We start from the raw sequence: 13022 nt of genomic DNA, 5'->3' as shown, positions 1-13022 counted from the left end.
CTGTCTCGAGGAAACAAGTCTTTGAGGCTCAGTGGGCGCGTCTTGTGTTCGCCCACTGCACGTCTGGTCCAATGGACGAGCGGTGCGACTCTTGGCGCATCCCGCCTCCTGCTCCATCCTGCTGTGCACGCCCCCACATGCACGCGCGCCCGTATGCGCGCGCACACACGCGCGCACACACACACACAGAGGAAAGCCCCTACAGAGCAACTGAAACGCTTCTGCCAATGAAATGAAAGAGACAGGACCGGCCCGAGGCATAAGCGAACTAAGCGGCTGCTGGGGCCCAATCGAGTGTTGTTGCGTTTTTTTATTTTACTCCGCGTGGTGGTGGGGGTGGGGGGCAAAATCAAATTCTGCTTAGGGCCCCCTAAAGGCTCGGGCCGGCTGGAAAGAGACACTGACATCTTTAATATTTCAGGACTCAATTTGTGATCAGCTAGCTCATTTTTAATTTATGAGGGGTTTCCACAGGTGTGTGGGGTTGATCCTGGCTCAGGCTAATAAATAGATCAGTCTCAATTTACTGTAAAAAGAGAATGAGACAAATGCATTTTGAGTAAAATGTCATATTTGTATCTAGCAACCTTGCAAATACTTTTATAACACATTTTACTTCTTAAGAAATTGTAAACCTGCTGGTGGCATTATAGGAAAAATATCTGGATATTCAACTTTAGTCAGTGTCATCGTCTGGGGAACATGAACATATTTTGACGAGGCAGAAAATAAAAGATCAAACAGTTATAAAGAAACTAAACACTGCAATATTTGTAGACATAGAAAACATAAAATATGCATTAAAGAAAAAGTGAAACAAAAAATTCCACACACCATTTCCCAGCTAGAAAGGGTTGAAAGAGACAGCATGTAGTAACTTGGCAGCTTAACTTAAACTGAGACTGTGATTGTATTACAAATAATTCAACTCTAAAAGTTATTTAAAGCTCTGCGGGGCTGACGGGGCTCTGTAGTCTCACAGGGTTGGGAAAGCCTAGAGGTGTGAGATCTTTCTAAGGGGTGCAAAATCATTACGAGGAGGGGAATAAAACTGGGATGATTTATGACAAAAGCTTCCACAGGGGAGGTGACCGGTTGCAGAAAACAAAAGGCAGATTAAAGCGAGGCTGAAAGTCACTGACAGCAGGCAGAGGAAGCTCTCGTCTTCCACAATTCACTTCTGAGGATTTGCCACACAGATGTCCTTCATACTTTATTCCCTCTTGCCTATACCTCCCATCTACACACACACACACACACACACACACACACACACACACACACACACACACACACACACACACACACACACACACACACACACACACACACACACACACACACACACACACACACACACACACACACACACACCACTTCATGCAGACTGGCAGACTCCAGTCATCCCCTATGGAGGTTTTGTAATTATGAATTAAACTGTGGTTGCAGAACTGTAATGATGGAAGTATAAAAAAACAGCAGAGACTTGTTAATGTTTAAATATAAATTTGTATTTACATCGATATTAACATCAAGAAACAAGGTAAGAAAAAGAAATGCAATAGTATTTTACATCCTGTAATAATGACTGTATGTTTCCCAGATGTGTTTTCTCTTTTCTTTAGCGCCAACGATGCACTGAGAGGAGATCGTTTCCTTTAAAGCAAAACACAGACTTTTTTGTTTGTTTATATTTGTAGATGTCATTGAGACTGGGCTTAAACAAAACAACTCCAAGCTATTATTCTGAGACAAAATGACATCAATCATGAAACCTTCTTTCCAGCTTAGAAAATGTTGACATTCCCTTGTGAAACAACCGTCTGCAGCACCACAATTCAACTGGCCATAAGTTGTACAGAAAAGATGAAACAATCACAAACAAAAAACTCAAACCACCTCAGCGGTCTCTACTCTAGGGTATACGGATTGGGATAAAATGCAATTAAACATATCTAGTTTAATGTATATTATAGGTTATGTGCGACAGTTAAAGCACACAGGAGTACTTGCACGATCTACGTCAGGAACTGCTTCTACGCACTGCAGAATGACAAACAAAAATCTTTGGATTGAGCATGTGTTCAAAGGTAGATTTCTCAACATAAGCTTCACAGGAAACAAAATGACAATTAAGGCAAAGAAAAAGTGTCAGTTATCAGGTAATTAGGGGTTTAAACTACTTCACGTGTTGCTTCCATCGTGTTTAAACATCTGCAAATGGGCCAAATGGACTTATGAACAGTTATATGGTGGGACTGTTTTCTGAAGTCTCGTATCTGAGGCCGAACGATCATTTCTGCAAAATTCTAAGCACAGAAATCTCAGGAGTGAAACTTTAAGTCACACATGGAAGCATGAGGTTCAGAAAACATCAACCCGACATACTGGTAAGACATCCGGGCCTCGAGAAGCCTAACACAATCACGTGTCAACTCTTTTTGTATAGGCATTTTTTTTTTGACAGAAGAAAAATAATTTATTTAGAAAAGAAATTACACACTAGCACCTCTTTTGCTAAGACAATGTCCTAAGAAAATAAAGAAGGTGGCAGTATGAAAGAAAATCTACACGTACTGCTTACAAAAAGGAGGCCCTTACTTTCCAACCAATGCTTAAAGTATTGAAAATAAAAGCTGACCTATGACGGATTAAGAAAATTACACTTTTAAATATCAAGCCTTACAATCTGTGCAAAAACAGTATGTGACCTACAAAAGCATATATATATTTATATATAGTACATTTGAAGCATATTTACAATTCATATTCACAGACAAAAGAAACAAAAAAGAGCTCCAAACTAGACATCATGTCTAATACTGCAGTGCCATCGCTTTGAGTAAATGATACTTCATTGGTCCTCAGAGGAAAACCAGGAGGAAGGATTATTGCTAGAAATCTAACACACACTTCTCTCTTACAGTGGGAGCTAATATAGATATAATTTCTAAATTGGCAATCAATTTCATTTCTGCATTTGTAATAACACTTAATTGGTGCGAGGTAACCAAAATATCAACACATTTTGGATTAAAAATGACCTCTGGAAATTGACAACATTAATGAAACTTTATAAATATAAGTGAGGTTTTGAACATTAATAGAAGTCTGTTTTTCTCAAGAGAGTCTTTAAAATGTCTTAAAAACGGTTTGTTTCTCTTGTTGTAATAAATTCGTACCTCTGTAGATGAGAGCGTTGGATAAAATCTGTGCTTGCCGCCTTTCTACTGGTTCCCACTTTAGAACAAAGATCATCAAAGTTACCCATTCCCAAACAACAGCCCCCATTACCCGGAGAGGAAAAGTTGGAGAACACACACACGCACACAAACATGAACCAAAAAAAACAACTGCTGCAATGCATTAATTCTTGGGTAAAGGCCTCTATATTGCCACAATCCTTTTGATGTTAGCCTTTCCTTAAAGTGCATCAGCCAACAAGTAATTCACTCGTACTTTAGCGGCATCCTGGAGAAGGAAACAATGTGCTACTGCCTAATGACATTCAACTGAGTGTCACAATCTGAAATCTTGAACCTTTAGAGATCCTCCAGGAGCAACGGAGAGACGGCAGGCGAAAAAGTTCAGAAAGGAGAGAGGAATCCCACATTTAAAATCTGAACACAGCTGCATGGTACATTCGACAGAGGAGAGGATGCCTTAACACTTTCGTCCAAGTCTGTGATCTGCTTGCATGTCCGTTCGTGTCCAGGTAGAGGTGTGTGTTTACCGAGGCGCACACACACCGCTCATAAAGAGAGAAATATCAAACTACAGTCTACGAAAGGAATCACAGAGCTGTCTGAGGATTTATGGAAATGTGTCACAGTGTTTCTGATTTTCATGAACGCTGCATGTTTTCACATATGTGTGTGACAGTCTGTCTGCTTTCCCTCAGGTTGCCAGACTGATTACTGGCCGTGATACTGAAGGAAGTTCAACCCCCCCGTCTGGTGGGAGTGCAGCACTGCACACAGACACACACCACCTGCTCCTCCACACACACTCCAGGGCTGCAGCCGTGTCCTGTCTCTGAGTGGAGATCACAGTGAGACACATGCTCCTGTCACGACGCTCAGCAGTATTTCTAGATTGAGGGGATAAAAAGAGAAATAAGAAAAGTGCTTAAAACAGCTGCCAGAAGTCTTTCATAAAACAATACTGACATGCCAACATTCATGTTAAACTAGACATTAATTGCTGTGATAATTCCTCCTTTCCATACTGTAAGCAAAAACACTTATTAAAGCAAATTTCATTCAAGCATAACAGATAAATCCTCTTCTTAAGTAAGCTGATAAAACTGCATCCTGATTTAAATATATATGAAAAATGAGACTGTGTTTCATTGCTATGCTGAAGCAGAGCTATCATAACAGAAACCAGAAATTGATCATAAAAGACTGTACATTTGGTCGATACCCACTAAATTAAACTAACTAAGTCTCCTCATCTCTCAAAATGAAACTACTTGGAAAGGAGCACGCAATAACCCTTTATTGTTTACATAGGCTTGTCACGACTGTGTTACGACACATTTAAATAAATAACACCTGTCCTTTGAGACTCCCCATCCTTCTGCAACTACCTGATCAGGCCCCATCGGCATGCGTCCCATCACCATGGGGTTCATTCCCATCTGCCCTCCCATCTGGCCCATGTGACCTCCTCCTCCACTGGCTGGCATCCTCCATTCATCATCATGCCCCCATACGGGCCCGGGTTCCCTTGCTGCCCAAACTGTTGCTGCCCTGGAGGTCCCTGCTGCGCAAACTGCTGCTGAGGGTACGAACTGGAGACAGGAAGACAGAGTTGGTATTTAAGAAAGAAAAACTGAAGACAGACTGTCTCCCTTATCTGATAGCACAGAGTTGTAGCAGCTGTTGTACATGTGTGTGATTTCATACCTGTTGCGTCCCATGCCTCCCTGCGACCAGCCTTTCATTTCCGCCCCCTGGTACATGGGTCCGCCTTGCGGGTGCTGTTGCATCATGGGGTTTTGAGGCCCCAGGCGGCCAGGCATCATGGCGTTCGGAGGACTGCCGCCTGATGGGCCGAACGAGGGGTCTCCCTGCTGGCCCATCCCTGGGGAGAAAAATCCTCATTAGCATCATTTACAGGAAATACATAACTGAAGGAATATCCAACCATTAATATCCCCAGTTTTGTAAGGATGAATTCATTTTCTTTGTCGCTTTGAATATATATCACAAGATATGACTATAAAAAATCTGATCAAGGGATACTATGTTTTCAACATAAATCTTCCAGTCTACCAATCTAAATGACAAATGTGAAGAAAACCCCTGCAGTGCACTGACTCACCACCAGGGAGCAGCAGTAATCAGTTATGCACCTCACTAACTCACCATAGCTTCCCCCATAGCCAAACTGCTGCGGCCCCGGCTGGCCCATGTTCGGCCCTCCCATAGGGTTCTCCATGCCACCAGGAGCCGTGACGTTTGGAGGAGGACTGAATCCCCCCGCAGCTGCAGCGGCGGCGGCAGCCTGCTGCTGCTGCTGCTGCTGCATCAGCATCATCATGCGCTGCCTCCTCATCTGCATGGTGACCATCTCCCTGCTGCGCTGAGCCATCATCTGAGCGTTGATGAAGCCCGGCTGCACCAAACACACACAAACAGAGAGTTAGAGGATGGTTGCATGTGGAATAAATATATGTAGAGCTTTAATGAAGTGTGTATGTTATAAACAGCATGTAATGTAGACAGTAGGTGGGTGATTAGGTCTCTTGGACCAACATTGGAAATAATGTTGAATAGAAAGGCTTATGTTTAAGATTGTATTAGATTATAACAGTCAAATGTGTTCCAATAGTTGCATCACTTGAATATTTCTTAAGAAAAATACAAACATAACAGTAATATTTTGACACACAAAGACTGTAACAACTCTAACACATTGAAGTCAACAGAGCAGCATCAGAGCTGAACACTCCAGCTCCTGTGTGTCAATATACTAGACATCAAAGGTAAAGAAAATGCCCCAAATGATAAAAACATAAGAAGAAACAAAATACAGATTTGAAAAAGAAATTGTGTCATTGCAATAAAACCTTCAGCCTGCCACAGGAACTGCAAAGTCAGTCAGTATGTTGAACAGGTTTAATCAAAGGATCAGTACCACATTCTGATAAAGCACACTTTAAAAAGACGTTTGAAATTTGAACTACTATTAGTGTCAAACTTGATCCTGATGACAATATTTAAGCATTATCTTTGATTACATACTTCAAATTCAGTATTACAGTGAATCATTTGTAATATAAAGTGTATTTACGTCATCTACCTGTCCTCCCATGCCAGGCTGCATGCCGGGCCTCATGCCAGGGTTCCCTCCTGGGTTCTCCATCTTCATGCCCATGCCCTGCCGCGTCTGATTCATGAACTGAGGAGAAAAAACCCATTAAAGACACGATGGAGGTGCAAATGTTTCTCTGACCCTGACCCACTAGTATACTTACTGTATATTTGCAGATATAAATGATGTCTTGTTAAAAATGAATTGTTTGCATGTAGCTGTGAGCTTCCTGTAAGCGTACCTGCTGGCCCTGCAGCCTCTGTTGCAGCTGCAGCCTCATGGGTTTGTTGGCGGTCATCATCCTCGGTCTCATCATGTTGGCACGAGGGTGACCCATGCCCCCCATCCCACCCATTCCAGGGAAGCTGCCGCCTTGGCCCATCTGAGACAGCATGGGCCCAAACCCCCCCTGCTGGGCCTGTCCCTGCATGGGGTTCCCGCCATAGCCAGATTGCATAGGCATGGTGGGGGGTCCGGGGTAGCCCTGTCCATAGAGGGGCTTCTGGTCCAGCACCATGGACGGGTCCTGCCCTGGAAATGACTCCAGCTGCTGCTCACTACCCTGGTTCTGGAGCAGACAAGACAAAAGAAGAACTTTGTCAAACCTCTCCATCTAATTGATTAATTTCCAATTGGTTGGCTCTGTAATTGTCTTTTTCTAAGCAGCGCAGACAGATCCCGCTGGGCTCATCTATCTTCCTTCAGAGAGAGACCGGTCTGAACACGGCGAGTCATGACTGAAATATCTAATGCAAAGATGAGAACGTAAGGCTCACTTATGAGTCATGACATGCAGACTGATCGTTTCTACGTTTAGTTCTAGAAAGTTTAGCAGGTGGATGAAAGAGTGGTAAAAGAAATACTTTACCCCCTCACCCGTGTTACCTTGAATTTGTAAAGAAAACTCCCATACCTCCACAGTAAACAAATCATTTAAAAAGAGAGAAGAGAACATTTGCAATGAATTAGAGTAGGGACAGCTTTCTACAACTGCAAAACAAAATAGAAACATCTGTTTATGAACTCTCTCAAAATGTGTGCTGTATAAACCATGTCTTGTTTTTCAAGATGAATGCTCATTACTTGCTTACAACTTTAGAATATAGAGCAATAGTTTTAAATAGTAAGGCTTTTTAAAAAATGCATGTGTTTGGTCAGCAACAAGCATACAACTTGATAAAGGGGACTTGAATTATACTGCATGAGTTGTGGGAGAGTTTGGAAACAGATGTTTTGAAATATCTTTGCCGTAATAAAAAGAGGCTTCTGATATACTTTCATTTTTCAAGAATATATTCAGTTTCAGGATTTAAAAAATAAAGCTATCTTACAAAATTCAAGGTAACACCCAGTGAGAAATTGATATACAAATAATCATTTTTTGAATCCATATTTTACATCTTCTCTGCAGACCCACCTGGCTGACGAGGTCCGGGATACCCAGAGCTCGGTCTATCTCCTCCAGAGCGATGCCGTCCGTGTTGTTGAGCAGAGAGTCCAGCTGGTCCAGAAGTGCCCGCTCGTCGCTCTGACCCTCGCTGGTGGTGGGAGGTACCAGGAGATCATCTAATGTGTTTCCGAACTGGCGTCTACAAGGCACACACACACACACTCATGAGACTGATTTAATCCTCCTGTTATATTACAGGATATAGCCTGAGCAGCTTATCAGGGATGAATACAGACGATGAGGGATGTTGCACTGACCTGTTACCCTCCATGCTCATTATAGCGTCCGGCCAGGAGGGGGACTGGTTGGGCTGGCCCGGCTGACTGAAGGGGCTCATACCCATGCCCATGTCAGCAGAGCTTCCTACACCACGGAGACATTACATATTTAATTTGATTTATTCACATCCAGGGTGTCAGGGCAGTCAGCAACTACAGGTTATGCATGTGGGGTGTAATGAACAGGGAAGTGTATTATGTATTCGTCCACCTATATCCAAGGTCTCATCATATACCTCGAAAATGTTTTTATTTATATATTTAGCTTATTTCTTTTAAGCTTGTGCCTTTATGAGTTTACTCTTTTGAATGATTTTGTCAATCTTTAAGTTAAGTAAGTATTTATTAAGAACAATTATTCTCCTAGTCATAATACCTTTTATCTTATTCACTTTTATTGTAATAACTTCTTAGCTTTCCTTTACTTGTAAGATCGTCCCCACATTTTTGACAGCTAACCAGAGTCTCAAACCATCAGATTGTCATGATATTAAGTACAGAAATGAACTTCAGGGTGTAATGTAGTACATTTTTTAATCACTAAACTTCGTCTTGAGGCATTATGAGATCAAGATTTAAATTAGATGTTTGTGCAAATGCCTCTAAAGACTAAGCTATAATCTTCCATTGTACCTGTTTTTTAAATAACTGTGTCTCTGATCATTTTTCCAGCACCAGTAGAGTACTACAGACATACCCATATCCATCAGCTGTTGCTGCAGCATGGACCTGGTGCCTGGTACGCTGTTGGAGCGACCGATCATCGGTCCTGACATCATGCCCTTGCTGTTGTTGTACTCCATGCCGGGACGCATCATGGAGGGGTGTCCTGCTGAACCCCCAGGGCTGGCACCTGAGCGGGACATGCCCCAGTCCGCTGACCCCCCCATGGGAGACCGCTGGGGAACCATGCCCCTGTTCATTGGTCCTGTTTAGACATCAACACCCGATATACATGAGTCAGTTTATACATTTAGATTATTTTGGTGTCAGAGTGATATGCGTGCTTTATCTCTAACAAAGAACTACATTGCACTTTGCTTGTGGTGCTAAATACACCAACAAAAGCCGTTTCCCTTTCCAGATATGTTGGCCTGTTTACTCATTATATCAAAACAGCTTTGAGCACCATAAGCAGAGTTCTCTCCCTATAAAGTCCCTTTATTTTAGAGAACCCTACGGCTGATGCCAACACTCAGCAACTTACACTAAAAAACCTTGAAAAATACAGTTAGGAGAGGAAAACACGTCTTTCTGATTTTGGGGGGAACCTTCCCTTTAAATAAGTTATCCAATAATAACATATGCATACAAAAAAGAGAATTATCTAACTGAAACTGATATTGTGACACTGGAACACTCACCCATGTTTCCTGGGTAGCCGTCCGGGCTGCCCATCATGTTCTCCTGCTTGATGAGCATGGGGCGTCTACCTGCGCCCACAGGCCCGGCAGGAGGCTTCCCGTCCATGGACATGGCCCTCTGGAAAGGCCCCCGAGGCCCGGGCCCATTCCTGCATTTCCTGTGCACAAAAAGTATAAACTCATTGATCAGAAATTCGGAGAACGATATTGGTGTTGACCGAAATTAGAGGTGGTTGAATCTGGGGAAACTTTAAATAATGTTGTGTGACTTGATGGATTTATGGACATTTTGTAAGCATTAATGTAAAAATAAATGAAATTAAATATATATTAAAGTCAAATTAATTCTAAGGATATCTTACGGCTATGATGAAGACATCCATCCAAATATTAGATTCTCTATATTTAATAGAAAACACATAACACTTAAAGCCAGGGGCAAAGGGCCAATATAGTGAAGCTTGTATTTTTCTACCAGAGGAGACTCTGTAGGAGTAAAACATCATAGGACGATGCCAGATGTGGTTTACTGGCATTTTATATTGACATCTTCCCTGCGTGTAAATGTCACTTCCTGTCAGCTTCAGTCCTTTAAGCACTTACCCTGCAGGCTGTCGTCAAGGCAACCCTGGGGTTTGCTTCCTGTGTCGTTCGCCCCTCCACCTCCGCTCTGATCCGGGTAAAAGTCAGAGCTTGAACCCCTCAAATCTCCGAGGATAGACTCCAGGTTGTGCAACTGGACATAAAAATAGACCAAATTAGTAACTACGTAAAAGTCTGTGACGATCAAAGGCAGTGAGTCAATGAGCTCTAAGTATGGCCAGCTACATAGCTATTAATCCTGTCAGAACAAAGAAGCTTACGTCATCAGGAGGTTCTGACTTGATCTTGCTCTCAGGATGTTCCGGCGCAGGGCCAGATCCAGGTCCGCCCCGAGCAGGACCGCCAGCGGCCCCCGGGGCTCCCTTCACATCCAGATCCTCCAGCTTGGGCTTGACATCCACAGGCTCTTTGGAGTCATCCTTGTTGAGAAGGTAGTGGAGGAGGGCATGGGTCTTCTCCTTCTTGGGACTATGCTGCTCCTGCTTGGGCTCCATGACCATCCCCGGCCCAGCCCCTGCTCCTCCGGCCTCGCCGCCCTCCTGGCCCCCCAGCGTTACCTTCCCCGTGGCCTCGGCTGTGATCTTAGCAACGTCATCTGGAGTGTTTCCATTTTGTAGGAGCTTGTGGAGGATCTTGTGCTTTTCTTGCAGGGAGCCTGTGTACTGCGCTGAGGAGAGTGAAGCTGCTAAAGCCCCCTGCCCAGTTGCCTGGCCCGGATTTGCACCGGCTGAGGAAGAGGAGACTCCAGTCGAGGAGGGGCTCGTCATTCCTCCAGTGGGGTCTTTACTGTCTGGGCCTGCAGGAGTGCTGCTGCTACTCGCTGGGGGAGGTACAGGGGGCCCTGATGACCCGCTACCACCTATCCCCAGCTCCTCGGTCGGAGAAGTCAGCAACTGCAGCAGCTTCTTATGCCCCTTACTGTCCGGCAACCTCCGAGAGGTTTCAGAGCTCGCTGCCCCTGCCTCGTTGGTTCCCTCTGCAGACTCTTTAGTCACTGTAGCTGCCTGGCTGTCCGGTCGGTCTGCAGAACTCTCAGCTTGAGGATGCTGATGATGGTGGTGATGGTGCATGGGGTGGTGATGGTCAGCGGGCCCCAAACCTCCCGCTGGGCTTTTGGAGCCGTCTTGGCCCGGTTTGGCTGGCTGGCTGGGCTGAGAGGAAGAGGAGGAGGAGTGGATGCTGGGCGAGCTGTCTGGTTTGTGGGCTGGCGAGGGGGACGTTAGGGTGGAGGGGAGGGAGCTGCCTACTCCTTCACTGATCGCTTGTAGGGCGTTTAGGGAGCTGCTGGAGAAGGTGGTGGTGCTGCCTCCACTTCCTCCACCACTGACGATGCCGCTCATGGGAGAGTGCATGCCTGGAAAAGAAAACATAACTCAAATGAAAAACAAGCCAATAAAATAATAAATAACTGATGCTAATTAACCACACACTGACTGCCTTACCTCCAGGTGAGAACTGATTAGCGCCCATCTTCGGGCTCCCTCTGTTTCGGGGGGACATCAGGAGTCCCTGCTGGGGGCCGCTCATTCTGGGGCTTCCTGACGGGCTGTTCATGCCACTCAGCCCGAACCCCCCGCTGCTCTGAAACGGGGGCTGCTGTGGGTGCTGCTGCATGCCTTGGCCCGGGTGATTCATGGGACCCATCTGATTCATCTGATTCATGTGCCCCACCTGATTCATCGGCCCCATCTGATTCATCTGCATCATGCGGTTGCCCATGCCTCCACCTCCATTTCCTCCTCCGCCACCGCTGCCTCCGTACATAGAGCCCCCTCCCATTGGACCCATGTGACCCATGTGGCCCTGCTCGTTCATACCGAAGCCCCTGCTCATGCCCCCCATGCCCATCCCCCCACCGGTGTTCATGTTCATTTGGGGATTGGGATTCGGGCCTCCCATGCCCTGTTGTCTCATGGTGTTCGGCATCATGTTTCCCCCCTGAGCTGGGCGGTAGCCGTTTGGTTCCCTGCGTGGAAGGAGAAAACAAACACTCACACATTTGCAAGTCACAAAGAAATATCAATTAACTGTGGTGAGAGTCAAGGCAAGTCATAGAAAATGATGATGTTCTCCCAATTTAAACCATACCAAAGCAGAATCTGGACGTCCCAGTTTTTGTCTACAATGAATTTACTTACATAATTAAAAGTGATATAAATAAAACACAATGGGAGTTATATTTCAATTCATAAAGAAACGCTTAGAAATAGAAAACGAGTCACAAGAGTCATGAATATAAAATTAAAGTCTGTGATCAATGTTAGTCAAGCAAGTCAAATGTGCGTCTCCAGGCTGACTACTCCCCTACCTCTGCTGTTGTCTCTATAAATGATCAGTTCCTGGTTTATGTTTCTCTCAGTGATCACAGGATGTCAGCTACTCCGGCTATTTCTGTGGCATGAATGCTCGCATGGACATGCTGGAAGGGGTCTAGACAGTATATTAAACACCCGTTGCTGTGTCTGAATAGAGTGTTTGTATTGTCAGTTTCTGACCTCTGTAGTAGGTGTGTGGAGATGAATCCCTGTGGCTCGTTGCTCATTGGGTGCCGGTACAGTTTGCTCTTGGTCTGGGCAGTGACCGGAGTGCCATCGGACAGGGAGAAGCGGTACAAGGGAGTCTCAGCGTGACCCTGCAGGAAGGCTGCACAGACAGATAAAAAACAACAAATTAACACCCTGATAACAGAGGTCATCCATCACTGCCTTTATGTTAAAACCAACCCTGTGATTACAGCAGGGATCAATGTGGTAGCGCTCAGACATTTGTATTCATGAGATCAATATTGATACACTGATGTATGAGGAGTGTGTGTGTTTCAGGGTTTCTTCCTGAAGGGAGGCCTGGCCAAGATAGGGAGCAACAACAAATACACAACAAACAATTCCCCTCAACTATAGACTTGTAAGAGAGAAGATTAAGTGCACAACTAAGCACAGTTCATTAAATACAGGGGTATCGCGATGAGCTCTTTCATTATGGATTTAAAAGCGCTTTAAAGGATGA

General features: G+C 44.6%; 1 protein-coding gene across 1 annotated transcript in view; it reads right to left on the bottom strand.

Moving 5' to 3' along the window:
- Positions 1-1486: 1486 nt before the first annotated feature.
- LOC134873460 (nuclear receptor coactivator 3-like) overlaps positions 1487-13022 on the bottom strand; it is a 54816-nt gene continuing 43280 nt past the window's right edge. Inside the window, exons 10-23 of the mRNA XM_063897114.1 lie at positions 12512-12659; positions 11459-11982; positions 10277-11370; positions 10013-10149; positions 9414-9571; positions 8747-8977; positions 8029-8134; positions 7739-7910; positions 6563-6889; positions 6310-6408; positions 5373-5622; positions 4911-5088; positions 4592-4795; positions 1487-4090 (exon numbers count right to left, since the gene is read on the bottom strand). Of these exons, the coding sequence (XP_063753184.1) occupies positions 4633-4795; positions 4911-5088; positions 5373-5622; positions 6310-6408; positions 6563-6889; positions 7739-7910; positions 8029-8134; positions 8747-8977; positions 9414-9571; positions 10013-10149; positions 10277-11370; positions 11459-11982; positions 12512-12659 (3587 nt within the window). The 3' untranslated portion in view covers positions 1487-4090; positions 4592-4632. The remainder of the gene's footprint in view (positions 4091-4591; positions 4796-4910; positions 5089-5372; positions 5623-6309; positions 6409-6562; positions 6890-7738; positions 7911-8028; positions 8135-8746; positions 8978-9413; positions 9572-10012; positions 10150-10276; positions 11371-11458; positions 11983-12511; positions 12660-13022) is intronic.

Source organism: Eleginops maclovinus, chromosome 1, assembly GCF_036324505.1.
Source record: "Eleginops maclovinus isolate JMC-PN-2008 ecotype Puerto Natales chromosome 1, JC_Emac_rtc_rv5, whole genome shotgun sequence".
NCBI classification, from domain to species: Eukaryota; Metazoa; Chordata; class Actinopteri; order Perciformes; family Eleginopidae; genus Eleginops; species Eleginops maclovinus.
Note: the sequence above shows the minus strand (reverse complement) of the source record. Positions and strands in the feature narration are given on the sequence as shown.